Raw genomic sequence first — 23,688 nt, 5'->3', positions numbered from 1 at the left:
GAAATAATGTGTAGGAATAATGGTAACGAGTTTTTGTTGTTGTCGTTGTTTTGTTAAGGGTCTCCCTCCTTTTTTTTGTCCATATACAATTTCATTATTGTGAGAGAAGTCCTGGCATGTAACTCCCTATTCTATTCAGATAAGCAATCACCTATAAACAGAGTGGAATATTGGAGAGTTGCTGTGGGATATGTTGGGGGTAAGTTATTAATGAGTCAGAGGCAGGACTTCAAACCCAAGTTTTCCTACCTCTTAAGGCTAGTCCTTTAATTCATAAACTATACTTCCTCTGAGATGTATTGGTACTGAGATGTAATCTTCACTTATTAGAAGTGAAAGATATTTTTAAACACATATGATTTCTCCAGTTAACCTTAAGAAATATTTAATTTAACTGAAAAAGGGTAAAAATGTTTTTGTTTATTTATATGAACACAAAAATAGAACTGTTATCTTATTGTTTTAGGAGTTTCTTGCAAAGATGAAGATTACTACCCATTTATGCTTACACATTCTGGTTGACTCATCCATGCAATCTCATAAATTCTCGATTGGAGGTCTAATCAACATGCAGGGGACCATATTTGATGTCTCCCCATATTTCAAGAGTGGAATACTCTGGCTATCTATTTGTCATATCTCAGTCTTGCCAAATGACCAGTCTATCTTCTTTTGATATTCTTTAGATACTAAAAAAGAAATTATGCCAAAACTTTGCTATCACCATACCACCCCACTCCATCTCCCTCATACCATCCTCCTTATTTCTGTTGATGGCATTACCATCCATCTTCCTAGTCACCTAGACCACAATACTTTTTCTTTTTTTTTTTGAGTTATTGGGTTCTCCTGGGAGTCCTATAATCTTAAGTTGTCTCTATGCATTACATCTCCTGGATAAATATATTTTGCTTGTGTGGAGATTATGCTTTCTTTTAATGTTATTGCTTTTCGCTTCTCTTCTTTCAAATTGTCATTCACTTTTTTTTTTTAAATTCCCAAGCACTTGTCTTCTTTATTTTTCTTTCTTCCTTTTTGTTTTTGGTGAAACTTGCAACTGTGAATTAAAGTTTTTCTATTCTGCCAAATATTTCTACTGTGCAGGACATAAATTCTGCTTTCACAATTCTTATTTATCTCTTAAACCATTCAAGAACTTCTTGCCATAATTCTGTGATCTCTTGGGATTCCACAGGGGTCCTCTGCCTTATCAGATGTTGATATATTTTATTTTGTCTTGAAAATTTTGATTCATGGATGCCTGGAATCTTTTTACCTAGTCTAGGAATCATATCCCCTTCTGCTATTAACATGTTCCTGGTTAGTTTATCTCCTCAAGCTCAAAATTTTGAATTTTCTTCCTCCTGAGATCTTTGGTAATTTCAGTATTTTTCCCTATTATCCCCTATTGCTCACTTTCTGACTCCCTTTTCTTTGATGGGATTTCAGAGTCTCAGCCTCCTCCCAACTGGGCAATTCATGGTTGACCTGCTTAGGTTTTTGCTCCAAGTGATTTGGGGAGGGGAGGGATAGGAACAATTCGCTCTAACTGGGTACTTTTTCTCAGGCTTAGTGGAGTGCCCCATAGCCATACACACTTTTACTGTTACCTCTGTTCTTCCATGCTTAGGCCAAAATCTCTTGTGGTATAGAGCACAGCTACACTGCTATTGAAGCATGAGGAAATTTCTACATTTTAATCTCTGCAGTATTGGGAGGAGAGAGAAGTGTTGGGATGTAAAATAATGCATCTAATACAATTTTATTTGCCACTAGGTTTGCCAAGGCCATTCAACTTGCAATTTTCAAGAAAATGTCATAGTACTTAAGATAATTTTCCTCCTCTTCTCTCCACTCCTTGCCCCCCAACAAGTTTCCCAGGTCTTAAAGTGTCACTCTTTAAGTGGTCTTTTTCTTCTGCACATCTAACAGTTATTAACATATGCCCTCCTTGAGGCTTTGGAGTTCTCCATGCTAAGAGGTGAAACTCTCCCTAAGCCTTTTCTGTAATTGTGAGGTCATCAATCTTTCCCTCCGCCTTCTTGTTTCCCTTGTGGCATTATGCATCAGGTCAGACTCAGTTCTTCATATATATACATACAAAACTGAAACTCAACTTTATTTTATTACTAATTGTATTTTCAGTCAATTTTTTGAGTAACATTTAGCCATATGATAATCTTTTTTTGATACTTTAAAAATTCCTTTTCTCTTTAAGTTTTCTTTCTTCTCCCCTTCCCCCTTTCTAGTTTGGTGTGTTTTAATTATCTGTCCGTAAAATTGGACAATAGGGGCAGCTAGGTGGTGCAGTGTATAGAAGACCGGCAGGGTCAGGAGGACCTGAATTCAAATGTGACCTCAGACACATAACACTTACTAGCTGTGTTGACTCAATTTACAGTGAATTTCTCTTTTAAAAAATCAGATATCTGTTTGGCAATTTCAGACACAACATCACTTTGACTAAACCTGTATTTTCATCAGAGAAACATCTTTTCTTATCTAGTTGATGTATACGCTACTTACCTATTGTCTTTTCTAGACCAGCATCCCCTGAAAACTTTCTTCTTTCACGGTACCTGCCAAGGCTTGTTATCTGAATCCCATTTAAGAGATAGACTAAAAATCCCAATGTGCCTAGAGGGTTTTTCCCAGCTTAGCAGTACTCATTTTGTGACTGACTTGATGTGATTCATCTGTTTCATTTGTGAAGAAAAAAGATGGTTTTGTGTTGCAACCGGTAAATGTAATTCCTGTCCTTGAGACTTTTTTTTATCTCCATTCCACAAAAGAGTTTTACTATCATTTTTTTTTCTTAGTAGAGTGTACTATTAAATTTTTAAAAAATGAAAAGTTCTCTTAAGAAAAGTATGTTAGAGATTAGGCTACCTGAAGTCCCTTCAACATCCAACATCCAAACCCTTAAATCTCTTAACCTGAGATTCTTACGCTTTTAAAAAAAAATTCTGTAACTGTATTTCACTGTAATTAGTTTCCTTTGCAATAAAATGTATTTTATTTTATCCATCTCATTGTTAAGGGGTTCATAGGCTTCACCAGACTGTTAACAGAATTTATGATTAAAAAAAAAAAGATTAGGAACCCCTGATCTTTCCCAACCTCTTTGTGTAACAAATAAAAAAAAAACCTGAGGCCCAGAGAGAAGCCACTTATGTGAGCTCACACAAGGACAGATTGTGGATGTGGAGCTGGAAGAGACCTTCAAAGTCATTGGAGCCCATCCTTTAGGATAATGGGATCATAGATACAATCCCTCATTTTTATATATGAGAAAACTGAGACCAAAAGAGGTTAAATAACTTGTTCAAGGTCATGTAGGTTGTAAGTCTCTGAGCCAAATTTCAACTTATGGTCCTTTGATCTCAAATCTGTAGTATTTCCTTTGTGTCATACTGCCTCTTCAGTTAGGAGCAAAGTTGGGACTAGAAACCCACGTCTTTTGACATTTTATTAGTAAAAATTGGAAGTCAAAGGTTGATAAATTTCTCATTTTGCTAATTGAAGTTTCACATAGTGGAACAAGTTAATGTACTTTGGTACTAAGGAAACAGGCTTTTATTCTTGTAACTGGGAAGATTGCATTTTTTAATGAAAATGTTAATCATTTTTAGGCAGTTGAGCAATTTAATGCTTTTCATAACTTGATGCTACTGAATTGTATACAATGGAAAAAGTTTCTTACAACTTATTAAAGTGAACATTAAATAGGTTGTGTGTTTGTCAAGTATAAAGTGTTAACTTATCAGTGCATTACTATGGATTAAAAAGAGTTCAAAGAAGCAATTGAAAGTAAATTAGTGTTGCAAGCAGTTATATTGCTTTCCTCATGGGCTAAAAATAGTAATATAATTCCTAAAATGCAACTTGGTAGGTTATTTTGAGTGTTTTATTTTTTTAGCTCTTAAAATGCATTCATTACAAAAGTAATAACATATTATAAAATGTGAATTGCTTTTTAAGCCTGCCAAATATTACTGAAAAAGTTACAAGGTTAGCTTTTGGCTTACGATGTCATTTTCATATGCCTCAGCAATAGCAAGACTCCCATTGTTTTTGTTGTGCTGTGAATTAATAATGATACGTGGAGATGTTTGTTATATTTTTGAACATCTAATACTTCCTGTAATTATATGCAATTAAATCAGACCACTTTCTCTACCTGAAAGATGAGATTTTCAAGAAGTAGAGATTCCAGAGTCAAAGAATTTTAAAGCTTGAAGGGAAGTTGGAAGTCCCTGTCCTTTGATGCTATCACAAAAACAATGAAGCACAGAATTTCAGTTGGCAGAAACCCCAGTGGCAACGTAGCCCAGCATATAACTGAAAAAGAACCTCCCCCACCCAAACAATAGTCATCTCAACTTTGCTTGAAGAACTTCTGATGAGAGGGAATCCATTCCCATCCCAGGGCAGCTCATTCTACTTTGGAATTGCTCTAATTTGGGGGGGGGGGATTTTTTTTTTCTTAAATCAAATCTAAATTTGTCTCTGGCACTTCCACCTATTGTTGATCTTTGTTCTGCCTGAGGGGGCCAAACAGAACAAGTCTGATCCCGTTTGTATTTGGCAGCCGCTAAAATTCAGCTATTCTGTTATAGGAGTTAATAGATTTGTATCTGGAAAGGACCTTAAAAACCCTTTCCCCACCCCAATCCCTTATTTTACAAGTTGAGGAACTGTGGCCCCCAAAAAGTCAAATGACTTGCCTAAAGTCACTCCTGTAGAGTGAATAGTAGAGGAGTGATTTGTCCCCCGGGTGACCTACTCCAAAAATCTGTTGTTCTTTCCGCTGTGCCATACTTCTCTGTCTTTTCCATGTTACAACCCTCCCATTTCTTTGCTGATACTTCTTGGAATAGTTTCTATGTCTTTCGCTTCTGGTTGTCCCTGTCTGGACCCTAGCTTATTAGTATCTCTCCTAGAATGGAAACTGAATGAACTATTCCAGATGTAGTCTGAAGAGGGATAAGTAAAATGATATTATTAGCTCCTCATTCCAGTACCTCTTTTAATTCAAGATTGCACTCGCTTTTTTGACTGTCATTTTTGCCACTGTTAACTCATTGAGCTTGTAAGCCAATAAAAAGAACATCCTTTTAGACAAACTGCTGTCTTACCATGCAACTTCTTCTTCCAAATCTTTTATATGAGAAGTGGAATTTTTGAACCTAAACATAAGATTTTACTTATATGTATACATAATATCTTTCCCAATAGAATGTAAGCTTATTAAGGGCTTTTGTCTTTGTATCTCACTGCTGTTACACCATATTTGGTGCATATTACAGTAAGTACTTAAGAAAGGTTCATTGATTCATTGATCCCTATTAAATTTCATCATACTTGATTCGACTCATTATGTAAGCTGTCCCTCCCAGCTTTATGTCATCTGCAAATTTGAAAAATGCACTAATCAAGGAATTGAGAATAATGTTATACAGCACAGGCTAAGTACTGATCCCAACACTATTCTATATTCTATTGACAGACTGCCAAATTGACCTACAACTATTGCTGACTACTCTTTGAGCCTGACCATTCAATCAGTTCCAAATCCATCTAACTTTACTATCATGTAGTACACATCTTTCCCTCTTTTCCACACCAATAGTGTGAGGTCCTTTATCAGTGCCTTGTTAAAATGGAGGTCAACTACATTTGCAGCATTCCTCTCACTTACCATTTAATAACTTAAAAAAAGAAGAAATAAAGTTCACTTAGCATGACTTGTGCTTTCTGAATCCATGTTCATTCTTTGTGATTACTGCTTACTTTACTGGGTGTTCACTGACTATCTCTTTAATGAGTTTTAGAATTTCGCTAAAAATTAAAATCAAGCCCTTTGGCCTATAATCTACAGACTATTCTCTTCCATTGTTTTTTTTTTAAGTAAGGAAAACATTTGACCTTTTTCAATCTTACTTCTCCATGATATGTTAAATAATACTGACAGTGGAGTAGCAGTCTTGTCTTCCAGTTCTTTAAGTAGTCAAGTACATATGGGCTAGTTGACTTTAATTTATCAAGGATCCCTTAAGTGTTCTCTTAATAGTTTCCTTTTTAAATCATCAGCTCCCTGTTATACATTTAAAAAAGACAAAAAGCAAATCCAAAAAATATCCATGAGTACTCATTAACAATGAATTTTGTTGTCATTTTTCTCATTCAGTAAAGTATCCCTTTAGTGGTGTTACCAATTTAGCACTGAATCTAAAAGTTACTTTAGGCAATATCCTCATTTTTATTAAGTAGGCATTTGTTCAGCCATGAATGCTGTCTCTTCAATTATTTAAATCATTCATTCTTTCTTTTTTAAAAAAATCTTCCCTTAAATAGTAAAGGCTTTTTGTAGTTGGATTTATATAAATCCTGATTGTGCTCTGGTGGGTTTCCTCTCTGACATTTCATACGTTTTACATTTATATGTAATTATTTTGAATGTCATTTGTCTTATCTTCCTATCATTTCCTTCTGGTTTTTGTTAAAATTACTTATAAATAAGGGCTAATGAATTTTTAAATTGTTTTTGTGGAATATTGATTCCATTTCCAAGTTTAGCTTAGGGTTTTTCAGACATTAATCTCTTAAATACGTTGGTTGCATCCTTGGATTTCATATTTTGTCTTAATGATTTCAGATCGTTTTTTAAGGCCTGATACATTTGTTTGAAACTCATATTTGGAGCTAATAATAGTAATAATGATAAAACATATACACTGTATAGCATCTGTTTTTCTAACTTAATCTGTCTCATGTTTCCAAGGGATTAAGTCTTAAATTTCTTGTCAGATGATGGTGTGTCTGTCTGCTTAAAGTTCAGGGAATGAAAACATCTTAGAGAAATCCGAAGAGGCTGCACAATTTACATAGCTGCTTTGACTGTTTAGAGGTTGAGCTTCGTTTTTTAGTATGATGTGTAACTCCTATCTGCTTTCTCCATCAACCAGTTCTTGTCCATTCTTCAGGCTTACTGGGACATTGAGTTTTAAAGTGATAGTAATGGACCTAGGGATTTTAAGAAAAGAAACGAACAAACCCCAAAACCCAACCTACTTCAAGGATCCAAGATTTCCTTGATATGAATATTTATCCTCCTTGGATGAAGATTCCAGTAATTTAGGATTTGTGAGTTGGTGAGGAAGAAAACCCCCCCCCTGGTGTTTTCCAAACTTTAGCTAGCCTGATCCTTGAATGATGGGTACTTGGTCACCACATTTGTACTTGAAGCTTTTCCAGCTTGGAGAAGGACCTGTTGCAACTTGTACTCTGCTCATGTTTTCTTTGCTCATCCAAGATTACTTGCAAGACAACAGGACTGAGGGGATATTAGTAAAAAAAAAAAATCTTGCATACGTTTGTATATATCAATCAGTAGGTGCTTAATTCTTAGTCTACCTTCGATTTACCATCACTGTTGTGAAAAATGCTTTGAAATTAGGGAATGACAGTGATGCTTGCAAATCTCCCAACTTTCTTCCACAACTTTAAAGAAAGTACGAATAAATTTATGTTCTTGTTTTTCCACAGGGACTTACGATTTAATAGAATTAGAGAAATCCAGCCTGGAACATTTAAGCGGCTGAAAAACTTGAATACGTTGTAAGTTGAAATTCTTTTTTGAAAAATTAACGAAAATTTTATTTTTTAAAAGATAACTAGTTCTATATTGTATGAATGGTGGGGGGCAGTGAGGTGTAGAAATCATAGTATTAATAATAGCTCATGTTTATATAGTGCTTTCAGGTTTATGAAATGCTATCCATTATCTTGGGTTGGGAGTCAGGATCCTGGATTGTTACTCTAGATATGCCATTAATATAGTGTTTTCATGTCACCTGCCTAGGCCTCAGTTTCCTCATCTGTAAAGCTATATATAAAATTTCATGGTGTATATGTCTAATGAGGTTTATGTTGAAGACCAACCTGATAATGATTTGGGATGCTCCAACTTCAGTCCTTCAAAAGATCGAATTAGATCATTTCTTCTGAAGTAGATTGAATCCCTTCTAGAATCTGAGTTCATGGATTGTCCAGGCCAAAAAAAAAAATCCATTAAATAATAGTCCTCATCATGTTCTGATGATAAAGCATGTAGGCTGTCTTCAGATGAGAGATATATAGTCTACTGCTAGGCCTGGAATTCTAGAATCTCAGAATGTTAGCTTTGGAAGGGACCTTCACAATCATTTATTGCAAAGCATTCCCCTCTTTCAAGAAAAGAGGAAACGGACGTACTGAGAAGTTATCGTTTCCCCATACTCTAAGCCTTTCTGGTTTGGATTAACTCCTTATAGCTTTCATTCTGACATCATAAAATCTTGGGAAAACCCAAGTTCACTTCTGTTAAGTCTTTGATCACTGTAGCTCCTGGATCACTTATTCAAAATTCTATTTTTGAGCTTAAAAAGCAGCACAAACTGAAACTTGTACATATTAGAAATAATTTTGTTAGGGAAACAAAATTTGAATGTTAACAAAGTCGTAAAAATCTTTTATCATCGTATTTCCTAACCTATTAAGTTACTATTATCATATTGTTTAGTAATGGAGAAAAATGCCTATAAATTCATCTTTATTATTTTACTTTGCTACTATACTAGCAGTGAGACCTTTGGCTAGTTACTTTCCTTCTCTGGGCCTCACTTTCTATAAAGTGAAGGGGTCACATCTTTTCACATCAAAAATTCTTTGATTCTGTGTTAAAGTTCATAGGTTAAAAGCTGCCCTTTTTCTTTGAAGACTAATGATAAGCTTTCTTCTAAAGCTTAGATTGTTTACTGCCTCAAGAAAATAATTACTGTGATTGCTTTTGTTTTGTTTTCTCTCTATAGGCTTCTTAACAATAATCAGATTAAAAGAATACCCAGTGGATCATTTGAAGACCTGGAAAATTTAAAATATCTGTAAGTTTTTTTTAACCATCAATTCAAGTAATTACATGATCAATTTTTGAACTATCTAAATAATCACGGATTTGTAGATTAAATATAATATATATATTCTGCAGGTAAAACTATCTAATACAAACTTATTTACTCATGTAATTTTTACATATATATGTTTATAGATATAATATGTATTTACATAGATGATATATATTTAATATAAGCATATAATAGAAATAACATAAATATATAGCTAATACATAAATATATATTTAATAAATATGTATTTATTTACATAAACAAACACACATTATACTGTATTCAGAAGCTGGCTAGAAATTGCATCAGAGATTGTTAGAATGGATTATTAGAACACACATGCTATGTATTAGTTGATTTGATACTAAGCCTTCAGTAAAAGAGGTTGAATAAAGATCAAATGGTAATAATTAATAGTAGCATTACTATTCCTCTGTGATATTGTTTCCCAAGGTCTGTTCTGTTTAGCCCTTGGCATTCCACATAATTTTGAATCACAATTCTATGGAAAAACAACATTTTTCCATTTAAAATGTTAAACTTTATATGGAAATTTTGGAGATAAAAATAGATGGAATATTTTGCTACATAATTTCTCTATCCCTTCCCCTTTGTCCTGGAGATATTCCATGCCTCTATGTAACTGACCCGATATTTATGGATTTTATTTTCTATTTCAGATTCACACAGTTCTGGGGATGATGTGGTCCATGGGTTAATTTTGTTGGTTCCCTCAGAGATTGGTCTTTGAAAAACAAAGTTTGATGCTATTCCCAGATTATATATAATGAACACATTCTCACTCACTTGCTCTAAATTTATAGATAAAATAATTTAAAAGGACACTAGTTTCCTTCAGTCCAAATAATCCTAAATGGAATATATTGAGGGTCGTGGGCATAATAAGAGTGCTAATTAACAAGCTAGGCTGATTTTTTTTGGTTTTGTATTTTTCAACTCATAATACTAGTGAAACTGAACTTATCCATAGACATTTGAGATTCGGGCAGTTTGTTTTCTACCTAAATATCCTTTAATTGAGATTAATTTAACTACATTGCTAAATATCTTTGCATATATAATCGATTATTAGACATGTAATATAAATATGGCTAATACATAATAGAAGTAGCATATAAATATATAACAAATATGTATTTCTGTATACAAACACACTATATACATGTATATGTATGTATGTTTACACACCTATGTTTCAAACTTCTTTCACAATTATTCCACCAGATTAAGTTGGCAACAAGCTGTAGGTCTTAGAATTATGGGCATCTTAATTTTTACTTTTTTTTTGCATTTCATTTTTTGTTTTTCATTGAATTCCCTTTTGCTTTTTAGAACATTTCCACCCTTTCTCCCACCCGAGGGGGAAAAAGCATTTCTGTTCCAAATTAATAGGCACTATAATTAGGGAGGATTAAGAAAAGGACAACATTCTGGAGTTCAAGTTAAGGCTCCAAAGCAGATTAGAAGAATGTAGCACATTTATCTGTACTCTTTGGAATTAATAGCATGTTATCATGACCATCTTTATGTTTTGTTTATCCTTATTGGTGCCAGAGTTTTAGTTTTTAGCCCACCAGGAAGAATGTAAACCAGCTCTTGGGAGGATAACTCAGGACTTTTATTTCAATTAACTGAATCTTTTTTATTCAATCTTACTTTTCCCTAAAAGCTTTGGTTACTTTTCTTCAGCTTCTTCAGCTAAATTTCACTGCTGATTCTAACTGTATTTTTTTCCCTAAGAATAAATTCTTTGCATATTATTAGTGCCACAAAATAATTGAAAGCCAGTAATGATAGTTCTAAATCAGAGTTCAGTTTTTACTTGTTTATTCAAATACAACTGTTTAATTAAAATATTTGAAAATAAAATGCATAGATGTATCTTTTTACTAGGATCTTTTATATGTCTTGCTATTTGCTAACGTGAGTTGTTATAACAAACTATTGCCACTCACTGTAGCATGGTATTTTATTAAATGAAGGACCCACAGTTTTCTAGTGGAATGAATTTTAGAATGTATACTGGATTTGAAGTCAGAGGACCTGGGTTTGAATATCTTCTTTACTGCTTGCTTGACCTTTTGCAAATACTTTAACTTCTCTAGGCTTTAGTTCCTTCATTTGTAGAATAAGGGAGATGAAATAGTTGATTTCCAAGCTCCCATTCAGCTCTTGATCTATGCCCCCCAAATTTCACTGTGGGAATGCTCCCTATCTGTTCAGATTGCCACCCTTCCTACCTTAGTAGGGAGTTTCCATGAATTGCTGTAGGTGAAAATTTGATCACCCTGATGCCTACCCTGGAATGAGGAGCCTCTTAGACCTTAACTAGATTTGCCCTCAGGTGACATTATCCATTATCAGACCTGTCATCAAAGGGCAGTGAGACATATATAATGCAAGATCAGGCTGATGCGTAAAGTGGCATTCTAACAGCTAAATGGGACCTGACAGTGTGCACCATGTTGGTAAACTCTGAGCCAACTCCATGTTGTGATGAGGTGGCAGAGGAGCAATTAAAGGAAGATTACAGGTATAATGTTGCTTAGGTATAACTATATCATCCATTTATGTTCTCATAGGCAGCTGGCAAATTCAAAGCTTACTTTTATTGCTTTATAATTCCCAGAATGAAGCTTATGTCTTTTAGAAAGCAGATCATACTACACTTGCCTGGAAATTGTTTGCATCTTAGAAGAAAGATTGGTTTGAAACAATAGTTCTCTTTCTTTATCATGTGTTTCCATGTCCTTTACTCACTTCACTTCTTTGCTCTTCCACTGAAAAGAATTGGCAATCCTGCCCTGTCTTTCTCTTGAAAAGAAGAGAATAAGCAATATGAATGCAATGATCTTTGATCATAGAGAACAGGGAAGAAAGTAGAGGGAAGAAGGGGCAAACCAGAGACAGTTGAAAGGAATTCAGAAAGGCATAGTAGCTGTAGTTTAGATGGTTGGAATTTTTCTAATGGACAAAGGGGACCATTCTTCACCTGGGGTACATGGACCTCCAAGAGGTCTGTGTAGAAATTTCAGGGGGGTCTATAAACGTGGATGGGAAAAATTGCATCTTTATTTTTATTAACCTTTGATTTCCTTTTTAGTCCCATGTATTTTATTTTGTGCACCTAAAAATATTATTCTGAGGAGGTAACTATGGGCTTCTCCAGATTGCTAAAGTGGCCCATGTCAGAAAAAAGGTTAGAAGCCACTACAATGGACTTTGTCTATCAAATAGCTATTTGAATCTCCACTGCTTCAATTTCCCTTGTCCCATGGACCTTGTTGGTAGAATGTGTTTTGAGAAGTTCTGTGGGATAGTATGGTTCAAGGATGTCAGGAGTACCTTTAAATTTTGGACCCCTTTTACTCCATTTTATATGTTTAGAACCAAAGTGCATTTGGAAGGTGAATCTTCATATGATTTCACCTTTTTGAGGTCATAGATCTCAAGCTGGAAGTAGAGTTTAGAGGTCTTCTACTCCAACCCCAGCCTTTTATAATTAAGGAAACTGAGGCTCAAGACAGGTTAAGCAATTTGCTGAAGATTACATAGTGATGAAGTAGGAATTCAAACCCAGGTCCCATGACTCCAAATAATTACTGCTTTTGTTAGGCATACAAATTCTCTCTTGGTTTCATGTAATCATATTGTTCAGTTTAGCTACTGAAATGTCATAAAAATTATGTTTTTAACGATTCAGTTTTATTAAAAATAGGAAACGGTTCTATTAGGAAGTCTGCTTAATTCTTGCTAAAACAAGATGTAAGTTAGTCCTTTTGTAACTAAGAAACCAAATTGCACCCAACTATATATAGACACGGCCTTACTTAACAGTGATTCACTCTTGGCAGTAGTACTAATATTATTCTTTATGATACAGCATTCAGGGCTTACAGACCATTTAGCTTATTTAGCCCTTTCAGTTGGCTTTTGGAAGTACTGTAATCAGTTCACAGTATCCCAACTGGTGAATTCCTTTAGGTTCGAGAGCTAGTAGTTCTTGAGCTACTGGATTTGAAGTCCAAGGACCTCAATTCTACTCTTTTTTCAATATGTGTATGACCTTGGGCAAGTCATTTAACCTTTTTGGCTTTGATGCTTGTCAACTATTCATTTTAAGCCACTTTAAGTAAGGTGTCTATACCTTATAATATGACTGTTTGGCTTAGATCAGTGGTATGAAACGCAAATAGAATGGAGCCACTGAACTGTACAAAAGGATTTTTGTGGGCCACATGTTGACCTAGAAAAGTGCATATTGATATTATGTATTTTTCTGTATTTTTTAAGTATTTCAAAAATCACATTTAAATCTGGTTTGGGCCACCCTTAGCAATGGACAAGGTGATTTCTCTATTTCTTCCTAGCTGTAAATCCTATGATTTTTTTGGGCCCCACTATTAATTTTCGGAAGTCCAATAGCCCTCTTTCTCCCTTACCATATATATCTTCTCTTAGGAAGTTCTTAATATTTTTCACTTTACCAAACTTTAAAAAATACTTTTGTACTAAACATTATTGAACTGTGTAATTGATAGTTGGAGGCAGCTGGTGGTTCGGTGGATAGAACACTGGGCCTGGAGTCAGGGAGACCTGAGTTCAAATCCAGCATCAGACATTTCCGAGTTGTGTGACCCTGGGCAAGTCACTTTACCTCTGATTGCCTGACAAAGTGGATCTACGGTATCCACTGGAGAAGGAAATTGCAAAATATTCAAGTATCTTTGCCAAGAAAACCCCAAATTGGCTCATGAAAGGTCAGAAACAACTGAAATGACTGTACAACAGCAAAAATTGATGGTTGGTTGATGATAGTGCTTGTAGCTAGTTGGGTCATTAGTTAGGACTTTAATTCTATCATAACATTATTTCTGTGGGGAAGTCAGATTTGACCTGCGTTATCTTGACTTGTGCTCGTAACCTAAAAATTATTATTATTTTTTTTAAGATCAGAACTGTAATTTCACTGCCATAGGGAACTCCTTGTGAGGAACCTTTCTCTACCAATTTAGGTCACACACGTTCCATGACTTATAGACTCAGAGTGGTGCAGGGACAATGAAAGGTTAAATGACTTATCTAGATTCACTGTCAGAGACAACACTTGCATCCAGGTGTTCCTGACTGAAATCAACTCACTATCCCCGGCGCCATGATGCCTCTTACTTAGCGCTAATCTATTGCAAAGTCACAGACCACCTACACAATCTGTTTGTTTGGTCAGTTACTTGCAAATGTAGCCTACAAGGTTAAGAGACCACTTTCTTATGTGGGTTTGAGCATTCAGTGTAATACTTACATATTTGAACTTTAAATGTCACTTGAGTTTTATTCAGCCAGAAATTTATAGTTTCTAGTAAGGGAATTTTTTCCCCCTTTTCTTTCTTATATGAAGTTTGACTTAACTTTGTTTTCATGGGTTTTGAAACTAAATTTTCTTTTAACATTTCAGTTATTTTTGTTTGTTTATGTAATTTAATTTTAAACCAGACATTTAGAAGAGGTCCACCAGAGTGGTGAAGGACCTTGAGTCCATGCCATATGAAGATTGGCTGAAGGAAGTAGGAGAGTTTAGCTTGGAAAGGAGTTAACTTAAGGGGCACATGAGAGTTCTCTTCAAGTATTTGAAACTCTCATGTACAAGAGCATTTAGATTTGTTCTCTAGTCCAAGAAAGCAAACTACTGTAGGAATCACGAGTAAAAGTTTTAAAGGGGCAGATTTAGATGTGTATATATTCCCCCTTACAAGGGGTCTTTGAGTAAAAAAAAGATGGACAACTTCCTTGGGCATTTTTGTAGAGAGGATTCTTGTTAAGAATAGGTTGAACTAACTCACCCCTGGGATCTCTTCCAATTTTGCAATTATGTGATTTTTTTTCCATTAATCAAAAATTAAAGAAAAGGGCTGGAGGGGTATTTCAGTAACTAAAGTTAATTTAACCTTTTCTTCACATTTCATTTTTTGGGCAAGAAGAACAAAAGTATTGCCCACTTGATACCACTGAAATCCTAAATACCATATATTTAGGAACATTAAATGAGAATATGCCATGCTGTGGACAATGAAGTAAATGATGCATATGAAATATGAAAATTCACCTAAGTTATGAGCCTGCTTCCTATGAAGCAAAAATGGTTTGAATTATTAAAGTTCAGGAAACAAATATGTTTTTCCCTCTGTAACAGACAGCTAGATCAGTTTTCATGAAACGTTTTCTTAAAGTAGGGAGGATGGTTAGTGAAGATTTTTATTTGTCCAGTTTCGACTAAAAAGAGTAGAGAAGAATAATGTATCATCTTTTAAAAAATTTTTAAAGAAAGCATGAAGTGATCATATTATAAATACTCATTTCCCTTTGAAATTTACAAATCCCTACAGATTTGCCTAAGAAAGAAATAGTGCTCATACTGGGGATGTTGTCCACAGGTAAAGAGGGGAGTGCTGGTTCCTTTAGTGCTTCATAGAATGACCTTAACCTTTACAGATGTCATTGTAATTGCCAGTATATTCACCACTACCATCATCATCATTATCATCTGAGAGACAGCAGAACATAGTCTATATTGAGAAATGATCTTTGGGTCAGGGAGATCTAGATTTAAGTCCTGCCTCTGACCCAAACTCAGACATACTGGCTCTGTGACCCAGAGCAAGTCACCTAATCCCTCAGTAGCCCTGACAACTCTCCAATCCTTGGTTAAATGAAGTAATATATTAAAAAAGTTCTTTGTGAACTTTGATGATCACTATTATTATTAATTATCATTAAACTAGTGTGGATTTTGGCATAGCTTCTAATGGGAATGAGTAGAGGTAGGGGAAGAGGAGGAGAAGAAATAGGAAGAGGAGGAAGAAGAAGAGGAAGAGAAGAACTCCTTATTAGTAGTTCACTACATTAGTGGTGTCAAACTTAAATAGAAAGAGATCTAATTATACCCCATAGGGAAGTAAGGAGGAGGAGGATAAGAGAAAGGTGGGGGCTGATAGAAAGGAGGGTAGTTTGGGAGAGGCAGTGGTCAGAAGCAAAACACTTTTGAGGAGGGACATGGTGAAAGGAGAGAGAGGGAAGGATAAGTGGGGAAAAAAGTAGGATGGAGGGAAATAAAGTGAATAGGATGAACTCACCCCAAAATGGAAGAGGATAGCAGAGTAGATTACGTGATTTAGACATAAAGTGTGATACCATAAGCAAATTAAGGGAGCATGGAAAATAGTTTACCTGTCAGATCTATGGATAAGGGAAGAATTTATGACCAAACTGTGATAGAGAGCATTACATGATGTAAAATGGATAATTCTGATTACATTAAATTAAGTTTTTGCACAAACAAAACCAGTGCAGACAAGGTTAGAAGGAAAGCAGAAAACTGGTGAAAATTTTTTTTAATGTTGTTTCACTTATAAAGGCCTCATTTCTCAAATGTATGGAAAACTGAATCAAATTTATAAAAATAAAATTTATTCCCCAATTGACAAATGAAATGGTCAAAGGGTATGAACAGCCAGTTTTCAGATGAAGGATATCAAAGCTATTAATAGTCATATGAAAAAAATGCTCTAATTCACTATTTATTAGAGAAATGTAAATTAAAACAGCTCACCACCTCACACCTATCAGATTGTTTAATATGACAGAAAAGGAAAATGACAAATGTTGGAGGGAATGTTGGAACATTGGGACACTGGTGCACTGTTGGTGGAGTTGTGAACTGATTTAGCCATATTGGAGAGCAATTTGGAACTATGCCCAAAGGGCTATAAAACTGTGCATACCTTTTGATCTGACAATACCACTACTAGGTCTGTATTTGAAAGAGATTTAGGGAAAAAAAGAGTAAAAGGACCTATATGTTCAAAAATATTTATAGCAGCTCTTTTTGTGATGGCATAGAATTGGAAATTGAGGACATGCCCATCAATTGGGCAATGGCTGAAAAAGTTGTTGTATGTGATTGTGATGGAACACTATTGTGCTATAAGAAATAAAGAGCAGTACATTTTCAGAAAAATCTGGGAAGACTGATGCAAAATGAAATGAGCAGAACTAGGAGAGTATTATGCATAATAACAACAATATTTTATGATGATCAACTGTGAATGACTTAGCTATTCTCAACAATACAGTTATCTAAGATAATTCTGACCGACTCATGATGAGAAATGCTATCCACCTCCAGGGAAAGAATTAATGGAGTCTGAATGCAGATCAAAGCTTACTTTTTAAAAACACTCTTTTTTTTTCCTTTATTGTTTTTTCTTTTTGGTCTGTTTTCTTTTACAACCTCACTAATGTGGAACTACGTTTTGCATGATTATGTGTGTATAACCTATATCAATCATTGCTTGCTTTATCAATAAGGGGGGGTTAGGGAAGGGAAGGACAGAATTTGGAATTCAAAATTATATAATATAAATGTAAAAAATCTTTTAAATGGCAAAAACACCCTAGAAATTAACATTATCACTGTTGTATTTTATTTCGTTGAATATTTTCCAATTACATTTTAATCAGGCTCAGCTTCTGGGAGTTTGATGTATTAGCTATATCAATGAAATCACAGAGGTGATATTTCTAAGAAAGAAAAGAAAAGAAATGAGAAGTGCTGTCCTCACAACAACTCTGAAACCTAGGTAGAAACTTAAGGAATAAAAATCTTAGGAAACCTGTGTTCCTAAAAGAGTTGTCCAGACTAGACTAATCCTTGTATCAAGAATAGGCCTATTCAAATCTGGATATTACCTATCCAGTGCCATTTTGTCATTTCAATTAGTTGTTAGCATCAGGCCTATTAAAAATTCACAGTTATTAGGTATAATGAAGATGTAGGTGATGTTATAAAGTTTTTTGGTGAGATTAAAATTTATTCATTGTGCCTGGTACTGAAAAAGATAATTATATTTGAAGACCAAGTATAGCAAACAGTTGATTCTGGTAAATAAACAGATTTAACATGGACTAACAGTGACAGCAGATAGTTACCTGGTGAAATATGATTATGTGTCTCTGAGTATGAAATTCTGTATCTTCTGTTTAAAAATAAATGTGTTCATTTGCTGTTTTTATATTACATGGGAGCTTTAGTGCTTCGGGGTCTTAATTATAAAGGAGACATTGATCCAGGGAAATCCTTATACACAACACCCCAAACTTATTTATGATATGCCAGACTTTCTGATTTTTCATTTAGGCCCCCTCCCCTACTACTGATTTAATTCCTTATATCTTCTATTCCCCCTCTTTAAAGGTGTTTTAAAGAAAAAGTAAGGAAAAACAAATGTTTGAATCTTAAATATAGGTTTGATTTTTACTCAGCCAGAAATTTATAGTCCCCTCTAAGGGACTGGTTTTTTTTTCTTCCTCATAGGAAGTTTAGCTTAACTTTATTTTGAAGATTTCTCTCTTTAAATTACAATGAATTAAAATTAATTTTATTTTGAAACAAAATTTTTGTGCACCTTTCATAAGACTATATAGATTTAGAATTAGAAGGAAAACTTAGTGGTAATTGAGCCCACTCCTTCATTTATCAGGTGAGGAAGCTGAAGCCCAGAGAAATTAAGAGATTTGTTCAAAGTCACAAAGTAGGGTCTAAGGTAGGATTTGAACCCAGGTCTTTCTGACTTGAGGTCTTTCACTCTACTCATTATAAAATGCTACCTCAAAAACAAATAAACCGTCCTAGTATTTCTTAGGACTTTATTCAATTCAAATAACTAGGAAAAAAAAACAGAACTGAAAATGAAATAAAACAAAACAATTAACAAAATTGAAAACAGAGGTGGGGGAGGGAACAACCCTTGTTTCATCTCTAAGAGGGAAATTCAAATGAGTTCCTCGGACTAGTGGAACTGTCCCAACAGGGATTAGGGACCTCTAGTTGACTAGGAGTCACTTCTGCAATCTTATGTAAAAAAACGAATGTTCCTGGTGAAAACTCCTCCATGAGTAGACTGTAGTCCATTTTCCTGGGAAATACCCTTTATTGCCTATACTTAAATATCTTAAATAAGGGATTTCTGACCCTCGTATTACAAAACCTAAATGATTCAACAAAAACTTATTAAGTATCTAATGTTGTCTGGATTGCCATATCTCTCCAAAAGGCCTAATAGAAATTTGCAAACATTAGATTCTTAATAAATTTTTGTTGAATCATTTAGGTCTTATAATGTGAGGGCCAGGAATCCCTTATTTAAGATATTCTTGTAAAAATAGGTCTGACCTTGAGGTTAATGTCATTTAATTAGAAATAAGCATGCAGGCTTGACAATATCTAGGTTTTCAAGATTTCATTAGCCCCTAGGCCTGGTATTTTTGTGTGGTGCTCATTCAATTTTGATGAGAGTCTAGTGGTGGTATTTCAAGGTAGTATTTTGAACTTTGACATAATTGATTTACCAATATTTATTCCTGAATATTTGCAAACTGGCAAAGTGTCAGGAGACGAACCATATGGCCTATTTATATTTTATGGCTATTTTTGTTGTTTTTGTGTATGTGGGGAATAAGTGTTTTCAGTTAGTTTAGAGCTTTAGGATAGCATATTTAAAAACTACTTGGCGGGGGGGGGGGAGGCATAGAATTGACCATTCTGAAGCCTATGGGAAAGGTTTGATTTCCAGGTAGTTGTGTTTTATTTTTTTCTCCCTTCCCTTTCCCTCCCATCTGGGCATGTTTAGTCTTCATCTCATGATGTTTTTCTTGTGGAAAAAGGGGAGGGAGTGATTATGCAAGCATCACATTTGTTTCCCTCATTCAGTCGTTCATTTGAAAGCTGTCTTTATGTGTCAACTTAATTCTTCTTTTTCCACCTTGTTAGGTCTTGTGTGTGTACTAATATTCCCCAATGTTTCTTGTTTCAGCTATTTATACAAGAATGAAATCCAGTCAATTGACAGGCAAGCATTTAAGGGACTTGCCTCTCTAGAGCAACTGTAAGTGCCATCCTTCTTTCCCATGCTCTGCCTTTAGTCATATCATCTACTTGGTTGCCTTTCAATAGGGAAAGTGTGTGGCTTTGACTCATGTCTGTGCTTTGCATGCTACATGTATATATGCTCAGTGGGACATGAATTAAAGGCTTTTAATTATGTTCATGGATGTGAAATAGCAAAAATTGACCAATATCGTTTGTTGCCTTTCTTCTGTGTCTACACATTTGTAATTTCCTTTCCCAATTCCTTTGTAATTCTTGGGAAGTTGGGCTGGTGTATGGGTGTGTGTGAGGATAGGGTTGGGGAAGGAGTAGAGAGATCAACAAATCTTATTATATTAAATGTATTCACATGTAATGGGGATACTCACAAAACCTCTCTCTCATGTGCTCCATCAGTTCTCATGAAGCCCATCTGAAGATGAGTTGAGCTCTTTTGGCCTTGTCTAGTAGGCCATGTGTGCTTTGGGTCAGTGATGAAAAACGTTATCTTCATCGCTTTGGGTCAATGAAGAAATCCCTTGGTCCCTCAGCTAGTAGCTGGGACAAGGGAAATGCGTCAAAAGAGTATGAGTCAGAGGATGAGTCGTCACTCAGATTTTAAATGGAGAATCAATGTGTAGTTTTGCTCTCTCCTTATCTGCCAAGTGTGGAGGAGTTCTTTTTGCCTCTCCTTTGGATTTTCCTTTATCCAAGCCAAGTGGGTGGCTCAGTGGCCAATCCTCTTTTGATGCATCCCCCTCCACTGCTGATCCCAAGGGATTACTACATCATTCTAAAGTGTTATTTGAAAATTCTAAGTCCTTTAGGGCAGAATCCAAGAACACTAGGCTCATGGGAAGTGGCCAAGGACAACTTAAACTCAGTTTAAACCACATAGGCTCTATGGGACACCACCTAGCAAGAGGGTATTGGGAATAGGGAGAGTGAGAGGTTTCATGTCGACCCCATTGCATGCAGTGTGTATACATTGAATGGTGTTGAAAGATATTTTGCAATTTTTAACTTTCATCTGAAAACATGAGTCAGTTGTTATTGAGTAGAATCATCATATGGAGTTTCTTACTGAATGTTATTATGGATTGAGTTCATTTTTAAAAAATCTTTTGATCAAGTTGCCATTTGTTCACTGAAGTTACTAAATTGTGACTCCCTAGAGACTCAGTTCACCCAGATGAAGTTAAAGGGACTTGTTGGCTGTATTTGCCTATTGTGCCACTGAATAAAAGGGACTTTTTGTTGAAAGTCTTTTTTGTTGAAATACATAGAAAACAACACATAAGCTTTTTGTGTCAGATAGACTTATTTGGACACAATCAGCTATTAAACACATATTTAGTTTTTTGGATTGATTCTTGTAAATGTACATTTTTAAATGTTTTATGCATGTTCTTTTTTATCGCTGATACTTTCTAGTGAATTTTGCCTTATAACACATAAGCAAAACTAATCAGAATGAATAATAACATTGGCCATAGTTAGCACATATAGTCTACCACCTCTCAGATGATGCTTTATCATTAGTCCTCTTAAATCTAGAGTGGTTATTGCATTAAGCAGAGTTTTGAAGTCTTTCTGTGTTGTTTTCGTGTACATTATTGTTGTCATCAAGTCAATTGTTCTCCTGGTTATGCATTTTCCATTTTGTAATACTTCATAGATGTCTTCCCAACTCTCTCTGAATTCTTCATAGCCATTGATTTTTTAGGCCCAATAATCCATTAGGGTCATATACATCAGTTTGTTCAGCCATTCCCCAGTTGATGGGTATCTTCTTTCCTTCTATTTTGTTGCTACTACAAAAAATGCTGCTATTATATTTTCTAAATATTTTAATCAATTTTTGAAGCAGAAGACTACATTAATAAGAAACATCTGTATGTTGTCATAATGAATTCCAATGACATATATTTGTTCATGGCAGACACATTTTCCAGTGCCTATATTAATGTATTATAAAATATTTTTGAGAAAAAGTTCATGGAATAATATATCCATTTGAAAGAATCCTGAATATGAAACCAATAAGAGAATTACTGTATAAGAGTTACTATGTAAGAATGTCTTTTGTCTTTCTCATATTTCTATTTGAGCACGTATTCCCTGGTTTGACTGAAGTTTATTGCTTGTATTCTGCAGTCTGCTTCATAAGGCGTGGGTCAGAGAGGGCTTTAATTATGAGAATGTAAGTGGAATAGCAAAGATGGACCATGTCAATTTTTTGTCTTTTGGGATCTTGCCATGTTTGTGATGGATTTTTTCCCCCAGTCATATACTGACAACAACTGATAGGGCTTAAGTCCTTTTTATACTAGTGAATTTTGTGTGTGTTGTGTGTGTGTGTGTGTGTGTGTGTGTGTGTGTGTGTGTGTGTGTAAGACTACCATTTGAAAAATCAAGTATTTTTGATATGAGGAAGGAATTAAAGGAGAAGATTATGAATAGCTGTATTTGGCTGTATAAAAATGGAAATAACAACAATAAAAACCAGTAACAATGGTATCTATATAATACCTCTTTTGTGTGAGGCACTGTGCTAAGCACTTTACAAAGGTCATTTTATCCTCACAACAACCCTGGGAGGTAGGTGCCATCATTATCCTCATTTCATAGTTGAGGAAACTGAGGCAAACAGAAGTTAAGTGATTAACTCAGGGTTAACAGCTGGTAAATGTCTTAGGTCTTTCTCAGGTCTTGAACTCAGGTCTTTCTAACTCTAGGCCCAGCGATCTATACACTGTGACACCTAGCTGCCCCAGTCTGAAACTAACTGAAGATTTATCGCTGAACACCCATGATCTCATCAATACTTATTAAGTGTCTGCTGTATTTTAGGTAGTGTACTAGGCCCTGAATTAGAAAGGTTTTGCTAAAGCCTGTTCCCTATCCCTCTATAGCTTACAGTCTAGTAAGAGGGATCAAACACAGACAGTACCTATACTACACAAAAAATGCATAAGGAGTGTTTTAAAACATTCAACAAAGGGTCATGTGAGGTCTAAGAAGAAAGGACATATTTGACTCTAGGGGAATCAAGGAAGACTTTCTAGAGGACGTGGCATTTGGTTTGGGCTTTCTTAATTGTAGCATGGTTAAAATTCAGGGTGAAGAACCAATTCAGTGTATCTTCCAAAGGAATCAACATCAGATTACAAACCTAGATGGGGAAGAGTTGGAGGTGGGATTGTGAGATCTGGAAGTGATCGTGCTAAAAGAGTGGAGGTGCCAAAGATTAAATCAAGATTCTAGAAAAGAGATTCTTAATCACGTCTACAAGCATTCAAAACATATTTTGATAATTGTATTCAATATAATTTGCTTCCTTTGTAATCCCACGTATTTTATTTCATGCATTTAATGACATTATTCTGAGGAGTCAGTAGGTTTCACCAAACTGCCAAAGGGCGTCCATGAGACACAAAAAGGCTAAGAGCCCCTACTCTGAAAGTCATGTGGGGTCCTAGCCATAATGGAAAGGAAGAACACATGGGGGGCAGACACCTGGGGACTGGAGATGGACACAGACAGGAGAGGATAGATGATATTCAGGGGCCAGGGACAACCTTGAGGTACCTGAGCACAGATGGATGGAAGACAGACATGTGGGGCCAGACACCTGGGTTTGGACAGAAGAGCAGATGGGTGGAGTGAGGCAAAGGTGTCTTCTATCTGTGCCTGAGGTCTCAAGCCAAGGCCCCTGTTTGGTGGCAGTGGGGGTGGCTGTCCATTCTTCCGCTTTCATTTGGAGGGTTTTTTAAATTTTGTGTGTGTGTGTGTGTGTGT

The 23,688-nt window shown here is 35.3% G+C and overlaps 1 protein-coding gene across 1 annotated transcript in view; it reads left to right on the top strand.

Annotated features, from left to right (window-relative positions):
• The window catches only part of PXDN (peroxidasin), a 144,083-nt gene that overhangs the window by 60,430 nt on the left and 59,965 nt on the right, over positions 1–23,688 (top strand). Inside the window, 3 exon segments of the mRNA XM_020965833.2 lie at positions 7,549–7,620; positions 8,853–8,924; positions 19,835–19,906. Of these exon segments, the coding sequence (XP_020821492.1) occupies positions 7,549–7,620; positions 8,853–8,924; positions 19,835–19,906 (216 nt within the window).

This window comes from Phascolarctos cinereus, unplaced genomic scaffold (genome assembly GCF_003287225.1).
Source record: "Phascolarctos cinereus isolate Bilbo 61053 unplaced genomic scaffold, phaCin_HiC Scaffold_2;HRSCAF=192, whole genome shotgun sequence".
Classification (NCBI taxonomy): Eukaryota; Metazoa; Chordata; class Mammalia; order Diprotodontia; family Phascolarctidae; genus Phascolarctos; species Phascolarctos cinereus.
The sequence above is the reverse complement of the archived record's forward strand: the minus strand, read 5'-3'. Positions and strand labels throughout refer to the sequence as shown.